This window comes from Clinocottus analis, unplaced genomic scaffold, assembly GCF_023055335.1.
Source record: "Clinocottus analis isolate CAN_PGR_092001 unplaced genomic scaffold, fCliAna1.0.p SCAF_1, whole genome shotgun sequence".
NCBI classification, from domain to species: domain Eukaryota; kingdom Metazoa; phylum Chordata; class Actinopteri; order Perciformes; family Cottidae; genus Clinocottus; species Clinocottus analis.
This window is the reverse complement of record NW_027175820.1, coordinates 1,705,838-1,728,542: the sequence shown is the minus strand read 5'-3', so window position 1 is coordinate 1,728,542 and position 22,705 is coordinate 1,705,838. Positions and strand designations below refer to the sequence as shown.

General features: G+C 45.3%; 3 protein-coding genes across 5 annotated transcripts; 2 read left to right on the top strand and 1 right to left on the bottom strand.

Annotated features, from left to right (window-relative positions):
* Positions 1-408: 408 nt before the first annotated feature.
* On the top strand, positions 409-6,085 carry hdgfl3 (HDGF like 3). 2 transcript variants are annotated; one of them, XM_068576333.1, is made up of 6 exons: positions 409-790; positions 1,675-1,751; positions 2,169-2,307; positions 2,538-2,744; positions 4,681-4,815; positions 5,013-6,085. In XM_068576333.1, the coding sequence occupies exons 1-6, from the start codon at positions 707-709 to the stop codon at positions 5,037-5,039; spliced, it is 669 nt and encodes a 222-aa protein (XP_068432434.1). In that variant the 5' UTR covers positions 409-706; the 3' UTR covers positions 5,040-6,085. The 2 variants fall into 2 exon arrangements, with proteins under 2 accessions (XP_068432434.1, XP_068432426.1); XM_068576325.1 differs by having other exon boundaries at positions 4,678-4,815.
* A 1,721-nt stretch (positions 6,086-7,806) lies between these two features.
* On the top strand, positions 7,807-13,883 carry rbb4l (retinoblastoma binding protein 4, like). 2 transcript variants are annotated; one of them, XM_068576312.1, is made up of 12 exons: positions 7,807-7,960; positions 8,481-8,625; positions 8,868-9,013; positions 9,927-10,100; positions 10,189-10,304; positions 10,401-10,561; positions 10,688-10,814; positions 10,905-10,982; positions 11,637-11,713; positions 12,422-12,479; positions 12,637-12,747; positions 13,071-13,883. In XM_068576312.1, exons 1-12 carry the CDS (start codon positions 7,945-7,947, stop codon positions 13,140-13,142), a joined length of 1,281 nt encoding a protein of 426 aa, XP_068432413.1. In that variant the 5' UTR covers positions 7,807-7,944; the 3' UTR covers positions 13,143-13,883. The 2 variants fall into 2 exon arrangements, with proteins under 2 accessions (XP_068432413.1, XP_068432403.1); XM_068576302.1 differs by having other exon boundaries at positions 9,924-10,100.
* Positions 13,884-14,599: 716 nt separating this feature from the next.
* On the bottom strand, positions 14,600-21,273 carry txlng (taxilin gamma). The gene is made up of 11 exons (XM_068576292.1): positions 21,227-21,273; positions 19,307-19,415; positions 18,831-18,978; positions 18,150-18,241; positions 17,780-17,950; positions 17,296-17,490; positions 16,920-17,039; positions 16,741-16,815; positions 16,558-16,650; positions 16,358-16,453; positions 14,600-15,819 (listed from the first exon to the last, which is right to left on the bottom strand). Exons 2-11 carry the CDS (start codon positions 19,397-19,399, stop codon positions 15,382-15,384), a joined length of 1,521 nt encoding a protein of 506 aa, XP_068432393.1. The 5' UTR covers positions 19,400-19,415; positions 21,227-21,273; the 3' UTR covers positions 14,600-15,381.
* Between the last annotated feature and the right edge of the window lie 1,432 nt (positions 21,274-22,705).

The following is a 22,705-nucleotide window of genomic DNA, read 5'->3' as shown; positions in this document are numbered from 1 at the left end:
TAATATGACAATAGTATTGCTCATTGGATCTTTATACACTATTCATTGCTACAACCTTGCAACTCGTCGGAAAGTTCACGTGTTGATGGCATTTCGGGATGACACTCTTGAGGTTGCGATGGTTGAAATCGCTCTAGCAACTTTCTCTCACATGCGACACCCTCATGTGTTGCATGTGAGAGAAAGTGGGATGTTGCCTTTTTTGTTGTTGTTGTGCGACGTGAAAGTAGAGGCGACGCTCGTGTCTCTTTTCATTCTCGGGTAAACATTAATAAACACGTTGCAGACAGCAGTTTAAAAAAAAATAAATGATTGAAGTGATGCGTGTCAGCGTTGCTTTTATTTCGTTGACCGGAAGTGCGCGCGGTGGTGTTGTGACCGGCTGCGCGTCGCTCGCAGGTACCGTACTCCAACTTAGGCCATTCTGGGTCGCGCTTACACCTGAATTGGGTCGTAAGAGGATACCCCTCTCCCGGGCGCCCTTGCTTTCCGCGTTTATTTTTTAAATTATTTATTCCCGTGCAGTCTTGATTTAAAAAAAAAAAAAAAAAAGAAATACAAAAAAAAACAACCCATTGATGGTGGATAATTGAGCCGTGCGTTGAGGGCCCCCTCCGGTGGAGAACTGCACAGGATTATATAAAGTCACATCAGACGGTCGTATTTTTTATTATTATTATATATATACACATAAATATCCGGCGACATGGCTCGACCACGGCCGCGGGAATACAAGGCAGGAGATTTGGTTTTCGCTAAGATGAAGGGATACCCGCACTGGCCGGCGAGGGTGAGTTGAGGATGCGGCCGGGCTGGGAGCAGAGGGAGGCGGGGTCGGTTCACACGATACAGCCGCCGCTTCTCCGGAGGGGTGCTGCTGGGAGAGAGGAGGGTGCTGCACGGTGCCGGCACGGGGGCTCGCTCCACAGCCGCGTTTGGGTGCGCTCAGCTCCGTCACCGACTTCTGTCCAAAAGGCTTAAAAAATAATGACATTAAAAAAAAACAACAACGTACATTGTACCGGGCTGCATTCTCCATACGTTTCCCGCTCCGTTCCGCTCTTGTTTGAGTTGAAACGCATTTCTCTCCCCCCTCCACACACACACACACACACACGCGTGCGCGCGCGTTATCAATGTCCAGTCCAACATGTGTGTTGCATGTTTGTTTTTTTTGCATGACATGTTTGCATTTCGCAGCCCGCAGTTGACCTCAGGTAAACCTCCGCTTCAAGAACATGCTGTCGATGCAGCCGTCTCTTTTGCTGGAGACGAAGCCATGCATCATTATTATTAATAACCATTATTATTAATAATAATAGTGTGCACTGTGGCCACCGACTAGCAGGCGGTGCACGACCTCTATTTCTGTGGCGCACATGGTTCCCGTGTTGTGGGTTCTCGGTGGATCCCCCCACAGTGCAGCAGCCGGGCTCCATCTTTAGGCTCCTGGAACAAATTACCTGGAGCATCTTTCTCCCACCGCACAACAGGTCTGACCTGATTCAGTCGTGTCATTCCACCACGCTGTATTGCATACATAAACAACAGTATCCCCTTTATATACATCATCTAAGGTACCGCGGTAGACATTATGACTGGGCATCTAAAAAAAGAGGAGTATGATATATATAAAAAAAATAATGTAACAGCTTCTCTCTCCCTGTCTTTCAGATTGATGAGCTTCCAGAAGGAGCTGTCAAACCGCCCGCCAACAAGTACCCCATCTTCTTCTTCGGGACCCATGAAACGTAGGCACCTTTTATCACTCTCTCTCTCTCTCTCTCTCTCTCTCTCTCTCTCTCTCTCTCTCTCTCTCTCTCTCTCTCTCTCTCTCTCTCTCTCTCTCTCTCTCTCTCTCTATCCCTTCTTCCTTTTGAATGTGAAGCAATCCTCTTCAGATCAAGATCTATAAGAATGTTAAGGAGTTGTTAGTCAGTTGTACCAAATTGGGAATCCTAATAGATTTCGACATCGCTGCCACTTTGTTGGGCTCGGGGCTGTTGTGTGTGTGTGTGTGTGTGTGTGTGTGTGTGTGTGTGTGTGTGTGTGTGTGTAAACCTTCATGCATGATGATGCCGAATCCAACCCCTGAAACTTTGCGGTTTTCCAGAACTGTTGTTGTTATAGTAAGATGTCGCTTCCCCCCTCTGTCCCTCTGTCTCCAGTGCATTCCTGGGCCCGAAGGATCTTCTACCTTATAAGGAGTATAAAGACAAATTTGGCAAGTCCAACAAGCGGAAAGGCTTCAACGAGGGCCTGTGGGAGATCGAGAACAACCCCGGAGTCAAGTTCACAGGCTATCAGGTCAGCCAGCGGTCTATTGTGTCTGTGGCCTAGAGAGAAGAGAGATGATCCTCGATCAAAAGCCCCGTTGTGGCCTCGCCAAAAGCGCAAATGAAAAAGGGCTGTTGACAGCAGATAGTGTTTTAGCGAGAAAGACGCATCCATTTGTCTTAACTTGCAGTTTTGTACGTTTTGAAGTGTCAGCTGCTGTTGAACTTGCCATGATCGGTGGGCATCTTTCGCCCACACAGGCCATCCAGCAACAGTGTTCATCGGAAACAGAGGAGGGGGGGAACGCGGCGGACGGCAGCAGCGAGGGCGAGGAGGGCGAGGAGGGCGACTCTGTCGAGGAGAAAGACGACAAGGAGAAGCTGAAGGGAGACAAGACCGGAGACAAGGCCGGAGACAAGCCCGGAGACAAGACCGGATCCAAGCGGAAAAAGACAGCCACCTCCAAGGTACTGCACTTCTTCAGCTGGTGAACCTTCCAACACAGGAGCGAAATCCAGCGAAAGGTCATGCAATTATAAATTAGCAGTTGCCCCTGCGATACGTACTCGTATTGTCGTTCCGAACACATTCATTACATTTACCGTTCTTTAGAGGAAGAGATTGTGGTTGGACTTCGTCCTTCGTCTTTGTTCTTATCCATGGAGTGTTTTGCCAGTTGAGGCGCAAAGAAGTGTAAAGACCAACTTATCTCGACGCCGTCGGCCTCAGTTACACTTTTTCTTCTTTTCACTTTTGTCGTCTGATCATGCCGGACGCATGAAGTGCGTGTGAGCTCCGAGACCAGATCTAGCTGGCGCCGGGATCCCATCGGTCAGACCTCTCATAGACAGGCTCTGGTTTGAACTCAGTGCTTTGGAGTAATCGGGGTCCAAACATGCACAAACTAGATGCTGGCACCGGCATCTCTAGAGGTGTCGCTCAATATTCCTTGAAAACAAACTCTAGTTCACACGCTCGTCGTCCTCCAAAGACAAATGTGTTGAGGCCTGTTCCAAATGACCACACTTTTATAAACCCGCCCTCACGCACACACACACACACACACACACACACTGTAGTTTATTTTGTATGCAAATATGGACTAATCTGTCATTGAATCTGGTCTCCAGCAAATGGATTATTTGAAGAATGGTCTTTTTTTAATGGGATTTGCTGGCTGTGAGAAGAGTATTAAGTAAAGCCATCTTTCTTCTCCAACATACATCTAGTGCACGTTTCCAGATGGATTTATATCAAACCTACGAGCAGTTCTTAAGTGTATCAGGATACTGAGCTGTGCATGGACACAATACTGGCTGTAAAGGAGCTCGAGTCCTCCAGTTAAGGATTTCTTTAAAATAGAGCAGCCTGGCTGATTCATTTAGTGGTTTTCTTCATGCACACTTCACTCTGTGGCATTTCTACACATTTCACTCCTCCAAACAACCTCTGTTCCTGATGTTCTCACTGTCCTTCATCGCGCCGTTCTCTGTTTTGTTTGACCTCGCCTTCATTTTGCAAAAAAAAGGAAGGGAGAGGAAAAGCGCTGTGGTCTGAAGGGACGCAGAGCTCTGCCCCAGTGTGTTACTGTATTAGTGCAGAAGCCATCGCTGCTGTAAATGGAGGCAGGTTGAAAAAGTCACATGCATCCTGCTCCTCACTTAGCAACCGCTGTTGCCTAGCAACTGGGCTCTATTACGCACGGCACATGTGGTGCATCCGAAGGAATTTTGGCACTCGAGCGGCGCGGATTGCTGTTGTGTGTCCTGTCAGATCAGTGAAACGCTGTGTGTACGCGCGCGCGTGTGTGTGTGTGTGTGTGGTTACACAAAGGAAGTGGAATCTCCTCAGCTGAGAAAAGATGAAATGTGATCTCTGTTGATGGGGCGGTGAGAGGCAGGAACAACCATTTGCTTGTTGTCAAACATTAACAAAAGGTGAAACGGTCACATTTTGCTCATACCGTCGCGCTTAAATGCTACACTGCTTACAGAAAATGAGCTGAACAGCAGGATGGTGGTTAGCGGGCGGCGTTGGGTCTAACGGGCCTCACAACCCGCCACGAGGTATATAGATAGATAGATAGATAGATGGATAGATGGATAGATGGATAGATAGATAGATAGATAGATAGATAGATAGATAGATAGATAGATAGATAGATAGATAGATAGATAGATAGGTGGGTATGTTATGAGGTGAAATGATGCTTGTTACTGGGACACTGTGTGCAGTAAAGTCATCTAATCCTGCTTTGCAGCTTGAAGTGTCCCCTTCTTACTAAACGGTCGGTTCATCCAGTTAAAAAGCACGACGTGCAGCTACTTAGTTTATTTCTTTTGGTCAGTTAGAAATGAACATTTTGAGACTCATTACTCATCCTGATCCGTGTGTCTGTAGCAGAAATCCTCCAAGCCAACGAGGATGTCGTCTGTAGAGGACGACCTGGAGAAGGATGGGAAAGATGACGACCAGAAGAGCGGCTCCGAGGGAGGAGACCCCGACAACGACATCATCCAAAATACCACCGACAGTAAGGTGGGATTCATAAACGCCCGCATGTTTAGCATTCCAATCATTTCAATAATCAATATTCAGCAGATCAGGTGGACACTGACTGTTGCCGGTTAGCATTGCGCAATTTTATCAACGTGCGCCTTGTGTCGACTTGCTCAAATGTTGTATACAAAGAACCTTTCTTTATTAACGTGTGTGTGTGTGTGTCCTCCCTCCAGAACCAGCTGCTCATAGAAGAACATTAAGTGAAGAAAGCATGACATCATCCCTTGTAGCCGTGACGTTGGCAGGGTGACTCAACGACAGGATTTTTCTCATCAGCACCATGAGCCGCTCGGCTGCCATCGTCACCTCCACCTCCACCTCCACCTCTCCGTCAGACTTCCAGTATGTGTTTTGTATGAACGACGCGCCCCTGTTGACGCTGGTATCGTGGTGGCCATCGCGTTGGACGCCAAGGTATAGCCGCTAAAACAAGCGCTGAAACGTAACGCCACGGGTCGCCTCACAAGGTTTGTCGTCCTGAACTCTTTCAAATAGACCGCTTAGGATTCGTATTTCGCTTTCATCCGGTGACTCTGAATGCTTGTAAGTTCAGATTGTGATATAAACATGAAGTATAGGATACTCTAAAGGGGCATTAAGTACTTGACTTGACTTTTATTGTGGTCTATTGGCAACAAGTATGCGTTGTGATAATGTTAGCTGTGTTCATACTACCATACACGGCCCAATCGGGTTTAATCTGTTATGTGACACTTCTGTGTTGAGCAATAGGTGGGCGGCTCCCCTTGCCCCCTTTTACTAACCGCCAGAGTAGAACTAAAGCTGTTGCTTCACTGGAAAACATTGTCGTAAAATGTCCATCGTTTTGCCTATTTCTTGTTGTACATGTACACTAATTTCTGATTACGCTCACTACACTCGACCAAAACAATCATTTAAAGCCCCGTCACTGCAGTTGAATTTCGACATAAATTAATTCGCCATTTATCTTTTAAAAAGCTCTGAAATAGGATGTGACATGGTTGGCTTAATCTAAAGTTCTCACCACTTTTTTAAGTAAAAACCTCAGATAGTATTCATCCACAGCTCCGTCACTCTCTAAAGTACACAGTAGATTACTTACTGCCTCTTTAATCGGTGTTGAAAAGTGACTTGTTATATTTGTTCAGACGGTCACAGTAGTTTGTGAATTCTTTTACAATAGGAATACAGTGTCAGTGCATCTCTACTCTGCATGTGACACGATGTCACACAATCGTGTCACTACACGTCATGTTTAGGCCGATGAAACTGAAGTGGCTCGTAATCTATTTCATGATCATACAACGTGTAGATAGCCATCGATCCGTATTTATACTGGCCTGTGCATACTAACTGTATTACATCACTCCAGATCACTTGTCACTGTGTACAAATGCATTTGATAAGACCCCCATATATATGTTTTTATATATATATATATATGTATATATATATGTATATATATATGTATATATATATATATACACACACACACACACACACACACACACACACACACACACACACACACACACACACACACACACACACATACTCTCCTGCCATCTATGATATATGTTGGGTATTGCATTGTACTGATCACTACTGTAGTTGTAGCTTGAAATTGCTTTTTTACGAGAATAATTATGGGAGGGACTTAGGGAATATTTAGTAACTTTAAAGCATTATCCATTACCATATATGTTACTCTTTTATGTAACCAAAAAAAAGAAGAATGGAAATACATATATAAATGTATGAAGTGTTGTGCACAACTGGGTTACACATTGTGACCCGCAAATTACCTATAACTGTATATTTTACTCTTGTCGTAGAATATAGGACCAGTATTCTACTCGGACTGCTCTAGGTCTCATCTTTTTATGGGAAAGTGCTCCATTTGTTCTTCTGTGTATCTGTGAAAAAGATCACTGTATATTTCATCACTTTTTTTTATAGTGGCATGCTCTACTGTTGTGCTCCAGGTCATTCTTAAATAAATAAAAAAAGGTGTCTATTGGTTCTGAGCTGAAAATCAGCTATTTTGAAAAAAGAATACACTGTTCCACTTTTGTTTTTCTTTCTGTTGCTTTGTTTCAACGTCTTAAACCAGACAGTAAACTGAACTATCTAGGGAAAATTAGAGCTGGGAAAATGTTTTTTCATCTGACACATGGTGACGATGTGATAATGCATTTTTTAATTCCATAACTTGTGACAGTTTACTTTGACTGACTAAAGATGACACCAGGCTACTCTGTCTTTAACCTCTGTGCCAGTTGTCTTTACTTTGCTTCCACTATCGTTGTCAGTAGAGATAAAGACCTTTTTTCATGATAGCTGACACCTCCTTGTGTATGTTAACTCATTCTTTCTTTTAAACATTTAATTTATTAATATACTTCAGATTTTTGTTATGCTCGTATTTGGAACATTTTTTTGTTGTTGCATTTTCAAGGTTTGTAATTTACTGTAAACTGTTTTTTGCTGTTTATGGACAATACTTTTGCAAAATAAACTCATTGGAATGCAGAGTGAGGCTGTAATACTCATTACACACTGCACAATACAAATTGTTACATCCCTGAAGAATGAATAGGATAACACAATATCATCATATATTGTGCATGCATGCATAATTGAGCCGACTGCACATTAGTGATACTACACACTGTAGCCCATGCAGCGCAATTTGTACATTATGATTCAACTTAATAAATGTTTAATTGTCTGCTTTCAATTTTGACATTTTGACGTTATTTATGAGTACTTTCAAAGAAATCTAAAACCGTGACGCAATGGTTCATGTGCATGTCAAAAGCTATTTTCGACGAGGCAGCAAAACTTAAACGTGTGAATATTAATATATATTTTTGAACAGTCTGCGCAGTCACTTCTCCCGAATGCGCAGACCGCGCGCAACAATGAACCTCGTCGGTGTGCGAGGACCGACGCATGCGCAATAAGTATCGAGTAATTCGGCGCTGAAAAGGAAGGAGCCTACTTTTGTAGTGGTACAGCCAAAGCAGGGTTCGCGAGGGGAACCGCGGTATTCATTAAAAAAACAGCGTCCACCCAGTTGCTTTGCTTCCGAGCATCGTGACGAAGCGCAGAGTTTGGAACATGGCGGATAAAGAGGGTAGGTTTATCACAAGTACCTGTCGTACGAAGCGGTGGCCCGCGTGTACCGCTTTGTGCGCGCGCCACGGCCGTTTAACTCTAGAGATGGGTGCTAGCATGACATGCTAGCTCAGTAACGCTCAAGTCCTATCGGGGAGGGGGGTGGCTTATTGGTGTTAGCCGGTCTGTGTGCCTTTTACCGTTGTACGTTTTTTTTGTTCAAACACGTCATGCCAAAGCTCTACTCTCTAAATCCAGTGCAATTGCAACCAATGCACCAAAACAAGCATATATTTCAACTTACGGAAGTGTTTGCGTGTTGTGACGCCGCCAGAGCCTCCTTCACTGCCTGCAACGTTAGTGGGTGTTAGCAAACAATACGACTTCTGTATCTCGGAAAGATGGTTAATAACACATAATATGCTCCCAGCTATAAGTCTAAATAAATAATTTGGTAACAGTAGCTATACCTAGTTATATATACTTAATTTATACATCCACACACGCACACCTGTGACTTATCCCGTGTTCTGCTGAAGTGTACGACGATGCGGTGGAGGAACGCGTCATCAATGAGGAGTACAAGATCTGGAAGAAAAACACACCGTTCCTGTATGACCTGGTGATGACTCATGCGCTGGAGTGGCCCAGCCTCACTGTCCAGTGGCTTCCAGATGTCAACAGGTATTTACATTGTCTCCATCTTACTGCTCATGAAGTGTGTCTGCCAAGCTACTTTGTTACCCCCCGGAGATAAAAAAATAAAATAAATCTCCCCCACGTTCTCTGTGATAACCTATGAAGTATTTGTACACTGCAGTACTCGCAACATACCAAAAGCCCCACTCTGATGTTTAAACCGAATGGCAAAGTGATGTTGGCTATAGTGTAGATTAAAAGCGTGTCCATGTTGTGGCATTCTGCAGACCAGAGGGGAAGGACTACGCCGTTCACAGGCTGGTTTTGGGGACCCATACATCGGATGAGCAAAACCACCTTGTGATCGCCAGCGTCCAGGTGCCGAATGATGACGCCCAGTTCGATGCCTCGCACTACGACAGCGAGAAAGGAGGTAAATCAACTCTGGACTTGCCCAGCTGGAGTACTGCTGTAGAATACTTCTCACTCGCATCTGAATAGTAGTTGTGTTTTCTTACTGTGTACGCTCAGGGGAGTTGGTGTAAATTTACACAAACAAATTGACGTATAATATTTGTATTATTATTTTAACATTCATTGATTCTCACCGAACATGATACATGATTTTCCTCTGGAGGGCTTCATGAAATATTTGCACAGTTGCTTCTTGTGTGAGTTATGAAAGATACTGGCCTTGTCAGAACTTGGTTTAAACTTTAAGCTCTGACACTTCTTATGCTGAGGGAAATTATTAATGAGTCAAGACCTGAGTCATGTTCATTCTGTTTTCATGCTGAACCTGTTTTATTCTCTCTTCCAGCAGGTATGTTACCCAGCTGTGTGTCAGTGTGCTGAAAGCTCTCTGCTCCTGTTGCCAGAGGTAGTATTACTATGTTAGTGTGGCCATGGGAAAGGCAATGTTGAGGTACAGTCCGAGTCTAAAAGCTCATGTCTCCAAAATTAACATTTGCCCTTAGACTCCATAGTTTAGGAAGAGCGCAGGTCTTTGCAGCCTCTTTTGTCACCATTATGTTTATTTTTGGACTGTCTGCATCCCCTTTTCACTTTTTCCTCGAGTGCTGTGCTTCTCCCAACTACACGTCCGTCTTGATTTTGGCTACAATCAAACCAAACGTGTTTTAGATGACTGGGTCTCAATTACCAGCAGATTTTGTTGCACTTATGGCTGGAACGACCATTGTCAGTGTTGATTAAGATATCAAGAGGACAGAACAGCAGACACAAACAATTCTGCAGCCCTAATGAAATAGACTGACCAACTGCAGTTGTCATGTGTCCATTTCCTTCCTTGAATGTACTTCACTCTGATTGTATTCTCTTGTCAGAGTTTGGCGGATTTGGTTCCGTAAGCGGGAAGATTGAGATTGAGATCAAGATCAATCACGAGGGAGAGGTCAACCGAGCCCGCTACATGCCCCAGAACCACTGCATCATCGCCACCAAGACTCCCACCTGTGACGTGCTGGTCTTCGACTACACCAAGCACCCATCAAAGCCAGGTTCGATCACTACGTGCACCTGAGCGCGCACAACTCCAGCCAATGGCACACGGTGATGGTGACCGCGGTGTTACTGAATGCGTTGCAGATCCCAGTGGGGAGTGTAGTCCTGACCTCAGGCTGAAAGGCCACCAGAAAGAAGGATACGGCCTCTCCTGGAATCCCAACCTCAGCGGCAACCTGCTCAGCGCCTCCGATGACCACGTAAGTGATGAGAACATAAAGCCAAACAGGCGCCTTCATTACCGTAGCAAAGGGACAGAAATCATGTACGCTGCTCCCCCTCTCGTTGCTCTGCAGACCATCTGTCTCTGGGACATCGGGGCCGGCCCAAAGGAAGGCAAGGTCGTGGACGCCAAGACCGTCTTCACCGGCCACACGGCAGTGGTGGAGGACGTCTCCTGGCATTTGCTCCACGAATCCCTGTTCGGCTCAGTGGCCGACGACCAGAAACTCATGATGTGAGTGGTGGTGGTCAACGGGGACAAGAGATTAGTCGAGTGTAAAAAAAAAAAAAAAGAATAAAAATAAATCTCTGTTATTGGTTTAGTTCTAAACGAACACATCACTGTCTTCCCCTCCACCAGATGGGACACCCGGTCCAACACCACAACCAAAGCCAGCCACGCGGTCGACGCTCACACTGCCGAGGTCAACTGTCTGAGCTTCAACCCCTACAGCGAGTTCATTCTTGCCACTGGTTCTGCTGATAAGGTAGCGACGAGGAAAAGCGTTCTGCGCGATCATTGAACACAGCAGAATAATGTTGTCTTTAATGTTTATCGTTTGTTTTGTTTCGCTCAGACCGTTGCTCTGTGGGATCTGAGGAACCTCAAACTGAAGCTGCACTCCTTTGAGTCGCACAAAGATGAAATCTTCCAGGTAAGAACAATACGTTCTTAATGTTATTTATTGGTTACTTTAACAAAGCATTGTATGAATGTCATTTTGCAGTGAGAAAATAAAAGGATCTTTAATATACAAGTGGACAATTCTGTTTCTTAATAACAGTAATAATAAAAATCTGTAATGCAAGTGAGGAGAAGCGTGTGAACTACTGGCGGCCTTGCCGCTGAGTTAAAGTCTACCGGATGAATAACGCTGCGACAGTGGTCTTTCAATCAGAGGATCGGTGGTTTGAGCCCCGGCTCCGCTAGTCCACGTGTCGTTGAGCAAGACACTTAACCCCAAATTACTCCCTGTTGCTGTGTCTTCAGTGTATAGAAAAAAGCATGATGTAATAACGTGGATAAATAATATGATGTGCTTTATTTAACAGACCCACGCAGCCTGTAAATGAAAAGCTGAGCCTTAAGATCAAAGTTAAGATCTGTCTGGTAAACAGAAACATGTGGCAGTCCAACAGAAATGTTAGTTGCGTGTCGGTGTATTGATTTAAGTCACAAGTGTCTTGTGTTGCATAGAACATCAGCTTTCAGGCCTCCTGAGAGTTTTGAACCGTAAAGGGAAAGTTGTCTGTGTTGCTGTGTGAGCGCTCCATCGGCCCGCCACTGACTAATTGTCCCCGTTCATCAGGTACAATGGTCTCCTCACAACGAGACCATCCTGGCCTCCAGCGGCACCGACCGGCGTCTCAACGTCTGGGATCTCAGGTACGATAGCTCTACATCCAGATCTGTGAGAGGAACCGTGACACCGAGAAAATGCTGACTCTTTTCAAGAAAAGAGTAGCGGAGAAAGTCATAGTTAAAATAGTAAAACCAAAAAATTGCAGCAACACATCTCTTCTGTCTTAAGTTCCAAGGAAGGATGTCTTTGCTCAAGGCAACGAGATGTACTTACTCATAGCTGGGCTGAGAGGAGAGGAGAGGACACTTGTAAATCGACATATTTACCTAATTGGTAGGAAATAAATGTAACAAAACGTATGTAAAACATGTAATTAGTCATTCCCACCGTCCAGTCTGAGCTGCAGGTCTCTTCGCCATCATCTGTTTTTAAATAATCAACCCTCTGGCGTTGACAGTTCAGGCTGACAAATACTGGTATTTGAATTAAAAAAATGATCTCATGATAGATTAGTCATATATTTACATGCCACTAAATGTTTTTATTTATTTATTATGTTTGTGATCTCTTTTGGGGTTGACACAACATTGATGAATCACCATGTTGATACTTGGTAGCAAACACTTATTTTATTTTACAAATCCAGCAGTTGCAGAGCTACAGGATTAATTTGGCAGACACGTCCACACAACGTGATGAATATTTGTGGTCGCACTTGACCTGCACCACCTGGAAGAGTGAACTCCACCATCAAATACTTGTGGCCTGATTTATTTATTTCTTCTCTCTAGTAAAATTGGGGAGGAGCAGTCGGCAGAAGACGCTGAGGACGGCCCGCCGGAGCTGCTGGTGAGTGACGCTCTAACGGCGAAGACGTGATCCTCTGCAGAGTCGCCTTTTCAGATCCTCATGGGATCTTTAGCCGTGTCAGCAGCCATTTCTCATGCTCACCTCTTTGCTTCTGGCTGTCCTTAAAATGCTTATCCTCTCATGTAACGCCCATCAGTTCATCCACGGCGGCCACACGGCCAAGATCTCCGACTTCTCCTGGAACCCCAACGAGCCCTGGGTCATCTGCTCGGTGTCCGAGGACAACATCATGCAAGTCTGGCAGATGGTGAGTGCACATGGTCTGCCCTACTTTACCACGAATGGCTCCACTCGGACCTCACAGTGAACCCTGTGCATCTTAATTCCCTGGTGGGGGACATTGTAGTTGACTTGCTGCTCACTGCACTCTTAAGACATGTGGTGCCCCAGATGAACTGTGTATTAATTAGGTTAAAAAAAGAGGATTGTTTCAAGCTGCCACTGAGGCGATCGGTTCAGAGTTCAGAATATTTTGTTGAAGTAGAAGCCTTTCTGCAAAGCCGGCGTCGTCTGAGAGCCTTTTGCTGTCCCGTTTTTAATACCGTTTTGTCCTCTTCCTCACTCTCTCAGGCGGAGAATATCTACAACGACGAGGAGCCGGACAACACCCCCGCATCAGAGCTGGAGGCTCAGGGTTCATAACCCGGCTCTGCACGAGACCGCCGCCTTTCACCTCCTCGCCTCCCCGTCTCTCCCTCCCTTCCCCAGACACCCAGCCCGTCTTTACCCCTCCCGGCTTATCAAGTGCAAAAGTAAAAGTCTGCTCTCCACACGAACGAACACTAATAGTCGGACAAGACGGTTGGATTCCAGCTCATCTCGCTTACTTCACCACGGCCCAGGTACCCAGCGGCGTGTAAGCTGAATATGTTGTACCTGCTCAGGTTGTAGTATCTCCAGTGTGAGTGTGAGTGTGTGTGTGTGTGTGTGTGTGTGTGAGGGGATAGGGGGGCTTTGAAGACAGAAAACCTTCATGTGCACAGTAAGCTAATGGCAAGACCAGTCGAAGGGCTCACGCAAGGAGAACGTGTCATTTTACATTTTGACTTTGGGTAGGCTTCAGAAACTAATAAAAAAAACCTGGACAGGAGAAGATGACCATCTCCAGTCTTTTATACTTTATCCCCCATAAGTAATCATACTCATTTGACACATTCATTACCTTTTTTTTGAAGAAAAATCCCCTGCTGTGTTTGCCTCTTGTTCCTAAGGTACATTAACTCTTCAGTATTGGGTTGAGTGAAAGGTGTGGGGACTGAATTAGTGCACTTGAGGGAGAAAAAACATGTTTCCTTATCCTTTCTGTTGTTACATAATGTGAAATTGCCTTGTTTTGTTTCCTGCACCACAAATTGCAATAAAACTTTTATAACTTTTCAATAAGTTTTTCATTTCTCTCAATTGAAAACAAATGCTGCGCATGCAAAATAACTCCTGTTCACTTCACTGAGGAACGACACAAGTCATGGCAAATTCTACAAAATGTTTATTGGAAAAGCAAGACAGGACTTCAAGAATGTTTTACAATCAAAGAGGGGGTGTGGGCTCGCGGTGTGCTCCATTTTTTAAATTTAAAATAGTAAAAATAGAGCTCTCTGAAGCTGTGGTGACTTGCACCTCTTCACAGTTAGTCTCACCTGCAGAGGTAGATTTTGACATTACCTGAGTCAATCTGGGGCAACGCCAAAGAAAGAGGAAACGGATGCTGAAAAGATTTCCCTCGGACGACGAGACCTGTACTCTAACAGAAAGTTACACACACCACCGCCTGACCCTGTACGCGTTCACAATTGTTTTAACGTTTTTAAAAATTGGCTTTATTTAAAATTGCCAAAAAGTGCCGATCTCTTAATTGTACCCACCAATGAAAGACTGAGGTTCCAGATGCAGACGAAGCAAAAGATAAATTAGGTACTCTTGGAAAATTATCCTTTTATTCAAAATGCATCAGAAAAAGAAAAGTCTTGAGTATCCTAGATGTCGAGGACGTTATCAATTTATGGTAATGAACTCTTTTCAGAACAGACAAAATAAAAACTTCACTTGTCCCTCAAGTGGGCGACAAGCCCAACCCCCCCCCCCCCCAAAAAAAAATTCTCTTGACCTATATCATTAATTTCCCTTATATTACTATCAAACCCAAGTTTTAAGTTTAAGATTCAGCATACAACTGTTAAATAAAGTACTTTTTCACTCTTGTCCAGTTTTTCAATCTTTGGTGTCGTATGCAAAAAATCCCAAATGCCCACAAGCCTCATTTAGATGGTTTAGTGTTGCGCATCTTATCAGCACGCCCGGGGTCAGGGAGGCTAATGCCCTCAAACTGATAATAACGTTAGTCGTCTTAGGTTGGGATGTGATGGAAACATTTAATACCTTTTGGGCCGATACGGATGACAACAAGCTCTTGTTCAACACTACGTCCCGTCGCGCTCCACCAGTAAGACTACATGAAGTGACCCCATGACCCACTTTCAGTTCAAATCAAACTGGATTTTTTCCCAATGAGACACTACAGGGAGAGACCATGTGAAGTGAGAAATAAAACAAATAAATAAAAAAAATTTGAATTTAGCGCAGCGCCAATGAAAAACACGGTTATGGTAGAAAACGGGGAGTACCGTGAAGCCAATCACTCAAAGTAAAGGTGGGCAACGTTTTTAGAACACAATCCTTGATACAATCATTTTATTCCTCTAAAAAAAAAAAAGACACGGGGCTCAGTTTCAGTGCAGAAACTTAAACAGAAGGGAAAAAAAGATCTCTAGTCTTCCCCAATGAAGATGTTTTTTATCTGGCTAGTTGCAGGAACTCGGCTGAAGGTGTGAGAAGCCCTCCGATCACACACAGACAGACACACACACGGGCCGTATAGACTCCTTCAGTCCTGCTGTGAGGTGTCCGCGGGCTGGGTCGTTGTCGGCGTAGCAGCAAAAGTGGTTTCATCGGTAGCAGCCGGTGCGGGGTCCTGGTCCGGTGCGGGGTCCTGGTCCAGGTCCACGTCCTGGTGCTGGTCCGGGTCTTGTTCGGGCGGTCTGGGAGCTCGGTGGACGTCCCCCGTCTCCGGCTTGTCGTCCTGTGCCGAGCCCTCCGCATCCTTCTCCTCCTGGTCGTCATCGTCCCGGTCTTCCTGCCCGCCGCAGGGCTCCTGAGGCGGGGCTTCGGGAGGCGCCGCGGTCTCCTTGTCCCCCGGCTCCTCCTGGACGAGGCTGAGCTGGTTGTTGAGGTCGTTCCTCTCCTTCTGCAGGGCTCTGCACAGCCGCTCCAGCAGCTCCAGCTTCCCCTGCAGGGCCTTGAAGTGTCCGTCGCGCAGAGTTTTCTACGACACCAAAACAAACACCATCGCGTCAATGGTTGAGATTAATTGAAGATTATTTTGACAGGGCTTTCAAATCACGAGGCGGGGCCCCGGGGGACTGAACGACCTGGCAAACAACCAGCCAGTGGATCTGGAGTCAAGTGATCTACATGGATTTGTGAAAACAAAAGGAACCGGAACTTTTCGTGCATAACTGACCGACGCATAACTAAATAAATAAACAGTCGCCATGAATCCCTTCTGAAATCAGCCTCGACAGCAGCATAGCCAACAAGAGCAACTGTGTTCAGACGGAAAAGAAAAAGAAAAGTTTGGTGCAAATGTGCTTGGGGGCTGGTCTGAAATTGAGAGTTGAAAATGTTTCAACCCCGAGCGAAAGACTGGAGAGTACCCTCGGTATCTTTTATTCATCTACCTCCATGAAAGGTGACGGCTGGAGGAAAGAGAAAGCGTCTCTGCAGCTAGCTTACGGCTGTTTTGGGGTGAATAAATGCGCGTCCAGCTTTTATATTTGCTTTTGACAAGAGAAGAGAGTCACCTCCTCGGCCATCTGCAGCAGCGCCTGGTTGTTGCTCTCCCATTTGGTCCTCCACTGCGTCGTTTCCTTCTCCAGCTTCTTGATCTTCTTGGTCATCTAGGAGGCGAAGCCAGACGGTTAGTGGCAGGAAAAAGAGGTGTGGGACAAAATAAAAATGAGACATGAAACACCCACGGCCGAAAAAGAAGGCAGTCAGTCACCTTCTCCATCTCCTGTCTGAAAGTGGTGAAGACTTCGTTGCTTTTAGCCAGGGTGCTCTGAAACTCCTCGAACTTGTCCATGTACAGGGAGAGCTGAGAGGGGGAAGAGGACGAGAAGAGGTCATTCTCAAACCTTTCCACTGGGCCGACACGAGGCGTTCTTGCGCTCCGGCGGGTACGTACCTGTCGTTTGAGCTGCGTCTCTTGCTCCTTCATCAGCTCACACTTGCGCCTGGACGCTGTGGCGTCCTTCAGCAGCTGCAGCATCACAGGGCGGTCAGTGCGACACGTTAAACACCTTTTCTTTGCATTGTTTTTTTTTGGGAAATGTCTGCCCGTCTTCAAACCCTGCGCGTACTCACAAAGTCTCTCTCCCTCTGCTGCTTCTCCTCCACCTCCCTCATCATCTCGGTGATCCTCTGCAGCTTGGCGTCCATCAGCTGCTGCTGGAGCTCCTTGTGCTTGAACACCTTGTCTATATGCTGCAACAGAGAGGGGCGAACCCTGCGTTTAGCAGCATGAACGACGCGCTCTGCGAGGAGCCCGAGCGACCTAAAACTATCTTTATATTTCAAACTTCTCAATAAGAAGATTATATGGTCTTACAACTTTTTTTTTAAATCATTTAAATCATTTGCCAGTATTGCAATTCCTTGTCCTCTGGTTCACAAAAAATGGCCAATAGCGTCTTCTCCTCTATGTCATGAAACGGGCGGTGGGTCTATTTGGCGGCCGTACCTCCTCTCGCAGCTCGTACTGCTCGATGAGCTTCTTGAGCTTCTCGGCCAGCTCCATGTTCTCCTGCCTCAGCTTGGTGTTGTGGGAGCTGTGCTGCTCCATCTGCACCTCGATGTCACTCAGGGTCATCTGGAAGTGCAGCATGGCCTCCTTCCGCTGCTCCTCGTACTCTCTGGACCGCTGGCCGTTTTCCTCCTGAGGTTGAGGGGAGCGAGGGATGAGAGGGGAGGAGGTCAACACGTAGTTTAACGGCAACAGATGGCATCACGTAAGCAGAGAAGCGCTGTGCCTCGGACACGTTTCGCACTTCAAAAAGGTTCTTGAGTATCACAGGCTGGATCGTAACCAGCGACCTGTCAATCAGCATACTCTGCTTTATGGTCTATTTGACTCTAAATGGAGCCAAATTTACTAAATGAACATCAGGCTGTATTGAAGAAGACTTGAAACCTTTACAGAGGGAATAAAGTGGGCCGGGGTGTACCTTCAGAGTCTTGTTGTGTCTCTGCAGCTCCCTGCAGAGGCTCTCCAGCTTGCTGCGGGCCAGGATGGCCTTGCTGTGCTCGCCCTGCAGGTGGATCTTCTCCTTCACGATCTGAGACTGTTTCTTCTGCAGGGCTTTCAGCCGCTTCTGCATGCAGCGGCTCTCCTCCAACTGAACACACAAAAATCAGCACCGAGTGGGGTTTCAATATGGTTAATAATGTTTAAAATCACACTTATTTATTTGTAAAATACGGCCAATTGGTCTTGCATGTAATTTACACTGAACAAACACCAAAAACAGGGAAACCATTCAAATCTGACAGTCTAGCCTGACTGTTTAAGAGCAGATAAGCAGATATTCAGCTCACCAGGTCGGCATATGTCTTGCACAAAGCCGCGAGCTTCTCCTCAGGAGTGGCGAGGGAGTTTAGAGCCTGCATCAAAAGAACAACCTCCTTCCCTGGAACAGAAATCCACAACAACATGAGGCGAAAAATAAAAAATAGAATGTATGGGGATGCTTTCACTGGACAGCGCCGGTAGACATTTTTAGTCATTCACAAGGCGGCAGCTGAACAAAATATGGGAAAAAAAGTGAAGCCCGAATTATTTTTGTCTGAACACCCTGGTAATAAGAAAATTCTGCGCATTATTCTGAGCAATAATATACTCAAGGTTATTTTTATGTTAAGAGGAAACGTGTTTGGAAATGGTCAACCTGAATATTAATTATTCCTATGGTCTACACAAAGATACCACAAAGATTGTATTTTCATTGTATGTACGCCAAAAATATATAAATGTGTAAAAATATTCTTTCCGGGAAAACAACCACCGATACATTTCTACTGAACTGCATAACCCTGAACCCGAATGTATTCACGCACACCTGTTGCTGAGTTTGCGGTCATTGAGATGTGGGAGACAGAACAGTTCAGATGGCACCTGTCTGTTCGAGTAGCGGCGAGTATTAAAGCGATACATTTATTACAGGTAATGTTACGGTTCTGACTTAAATAAAACAATGTGATTAAATGTGATGTTACTACCTAAGGCCTTGTCCTCTGTGGTCTTGAGATCACCTCCGGGGTCGAGCTCCGCCTCCCCGAGGTCGCTGGGGCTGTCCTCTCGGCCCGGAGTTTCCCCCCTCTCCTCCTCGGCACAGCACAGCTCCAAACCAAACTCTACCACCGGCTCCTGATGAGACACAATAAAACAACATGGAGGAGCAGTTTTCACTGAGCAACTCCACTTAAAAAAAAAAAAAAAGGAGTTGCGCCTGATCCTAGAGGGAAACGTCACTCACTAGGAGGACAAACTGAAATGTCTGGGCCGATTTTAGTTCTCGTTTACAGATTTTCTGATCAGATACTTCCTGATTTTCAACCAAAAAAAAAACAAGAGATACGGTTCCAGGTAATTTATTGCAACTCGGTGAACATTTTCAAAACAGTAATGTCACTTGAAACGAACATAAATGGCGTGACCAAACAAAAAAAACAACGTGTCGCAGGTGTTTGTTTACCTGACATGGGCTGTCTAGGTCGTGGGGAGAGTCGCTACCTCCCACTATTCTCCTGGTCGCCACGTCGATCTCACAAACTCCCGTCGTCTCCATCGGTCCCGATTACAAGCTACAGGTTCAGGGTGAAAGCAGACTCATCAAAACACAGACGGTAGATTTACTGCATGAATCAAATACTCACGTCTGTAGTCAAAAAGAAAAGGGAAGAGGTAAAATGGTGTATGCGCGAGCTTCTTTGGGTATTGGGTGAGGCGATAACATGTGATCCAGATGTTCTGTTTTGAGTCATACACCCAGGAGGCTTATTGCACACCAAACTACTGCACTATGAGAGAATATACGAGTCACCACTCTGTGAAGTTATAGCCGCAGTCTATTCTTTCCTGTAGGGCTTGGTTATATTATTTAATAATGTCTAATTCCCTCCATCTCTCACACTAGTCAAAGTAAGAGACTGCACACCGCTGACAATATGCTGTATTTGTCATTTAAAAAAGGAAATTACAGCTTTTATTCTTGTTGTATTCTCAAAAAACAGTATTGAATTAACTCCATCTGCGTAATTTATGTCCACCGACTATTGACGGTGCAGACCAGATAGTGAGATGGAGAAACACTCCTTTACATCGTTAGTTGACGCGCAACAGGGTGACGGTAGATGTCAACAACACAGTGTTGAAAAAAACAACAAATATAACTTCTCAGAGAGAGCGTGTAGCCTTTACAGTAGGCACTGCCATGTGACCAAACACCCAGATGGAGACAAGCAGCTGTCTCAGCGGCGCAACGAGACGTCGGCAGGTCAACCACGTGGGTCCAAACAGCGGCACCGCACAAAAATGTCAGCGCTGCGTACGGCGTTGTAAAAAAACACACCCGCACGACCCGGCATTTCGGGCCTACGAAACGGTTACTTTTCTCGCCCTCGCGTTGACTCCCAGTCGGTCAAACACTTCGCATATCTGTCATTGTTGACGCTGTTAAAGTTGCTGTGAACCATTTGGAGTTGGGGATAAATATATATTAACAAAAGACGCCCCCCTCCAGCGGGTCGAGGAAGAGCAGAGACAACTTCCCTGCAGTTGTCTGCATAACTCGCCGACGAGCACAGAGATGTTCCACCGTGCGGTAGCCACGCTGCTAGCTTAGCAAACCCACTGTACGAAGAACAACTTGGGGTTGAACAGCTTTCTTAGACCTACATCTTCGAGAGGAAAAAAAAACCCACCAACACGCACACGACATACCTTTACGGGCGTAACGTAAGATCTTTAAACGTAGCATACTTGACCCGGTCTGTTGATCCCCGGTAAGTTGCTAACGTTAAAAAAGTTAGTTTAAATACAAAAAACGGTACGCACCTATATTATAACACTAACGCCGAATAGCAAGATTCCTCATTCTACGTATTACTGACAATCGTGTTGTGCGTACTATCGAGAAAGTGGGTCGTTAGACCGACGAGGTGAGCTTAAATGTTAGACATTTCAAAGGGAGCCTGGTGTGACAGAACGGCGCGTACGGTTCCTGGTCCCGTTAGCTATCTAGCTAACGTCACTTGAGCTCCACGCGAAGCAAGCGCCTCGCCAATGTTGTGTTACCTGGAACTAAAGGGTAGTTAACGTTTGCGAGGCACGTGCGGGGCACATCTCATCAAATTGACCCATCGTTATCTAAGAGTGTGAAACCAACGTTAGATAACACGTTTGCTATCGCTAGCATGGCTAATGCTAATCTAGCTCCGCCGGCTAACGCTGGAAGTGAACTTTACTTCGACAGATAGCGGATGTGTTACTGCGAATGCAAACACGTCCCGACTGATACTGGCGGGTCACGTACTGCGCGGACGTTGATTAAAATAAACACAATACAACAGCAGAACAAACACAAATATGTTGCTGAAATAGCTCGAGCTGTTACCTGTGTTTTCACACTGGATGGAAGCAGGACACTGTTATCAAGCTGACTGGTGGGACTGTCACATAACAAGTACGGTTTCCGGTTGAACGTTTTTCAATATAATGTTACAGCTTGTCATTATCATAAAGACAATATATAATCCATAAAATGGTTAAAAACCATGTTTCTTTCATGTTTAGCAGGCAGTAAAAGATGCGATTCCCCCCAATGTTTTTAACCAGAGAGTTACTCTTTGACGTGTGTGTTTTCTACCCGTTTTATGTTGGCTAGTAACGACAATAATGTTCATTATGAACATTGCTTGGCCTACATCTTTTTAGCTCCTGTGATGAACTGAAGCATACCTTATCGCGTGTCGTCACAACAGTCTTTTCCGCAAACTAATGGTATTTGTGTGGGGGGCTTTTACTTTGAAAGCAACAGCATTGTGTTTGCGGCGGTACCCACGCTTACTTGATGCTGCCAAAGTCAAAAGCAAAAGCAAAGATCCATGAGCTCGTCTTTTTCCGGGACGTCAGAGAGAGAGAGGAAACAAACAGCTTCATCCCAACTCCCATCAACAATGACAAAGACGACGTGCAGTATCGGAAACGTTTATTACAAAAACAAAGAGGGACAACTTTAGTGTTGGAAGAGAGGTGACTGCAAATCCCCATGCATGAAACAAATGGAAAGGAACATTAAAATATTGTGTAAAGTATGCAGTGAATTGATAACTGATATCAAAAATATATCACTTTTTGGCTGATGCTATTTACACAAAACGTAAATCTTCAGAGCTAATGCAGCTAAATGGTTTACATTTGAAATGCTAAATGCTGAGGGGCCTTATGTACTGGTTTTGGTATCGCTGGAAAATTGGTGCACAGTACAGTTAGGAAGTAACTATTACCAGTTTAAATAAAGATAAACCAGTTGAGCACATATACCAATTCCTCTGTGATTTAAACGTGTGGATGTATAGGAACTGTTTACGTATGGGAGGAGGGGGAGGGCAAGTTCCTTTCTTTGCCACCAGGGGGCGCCAGGGGTGCGTTTTTCCACACATCTGTCAAACTCTTGTCATAGTTGATAGAATCTCAGGAGACTTAACTGGTGTGTTGTCGGTTTTTTGGTTCAGCACTCGTGGAGACCAGTGTAACATTCCAAGACACCTGAGCTATTTAGACTTTTTATAAGACATACATCTTTTCAGTCGAAGAGCTCTTCAATTATTGACATATTATGGCAATAGGCCCTGAGCCCAGACGTGTAAAAAAGGACCCTGAGCACCAGACCTGCTCCCCATCCAAAAAATACTTTGCTGCACAAAAGCACAACAAGGGAAAACATCACAGGAAACCAGGCTCTTTTTCTGAAAGCAGAGCCGCTCTCTGCTGTCAAACATATTGGCTGTGCAACCACGCACATGCTGTTTTATTTGGGAGAAATGAAAAAACAAATATAGTAACAATATCAGACTAGGTAGAGTTTGCTATG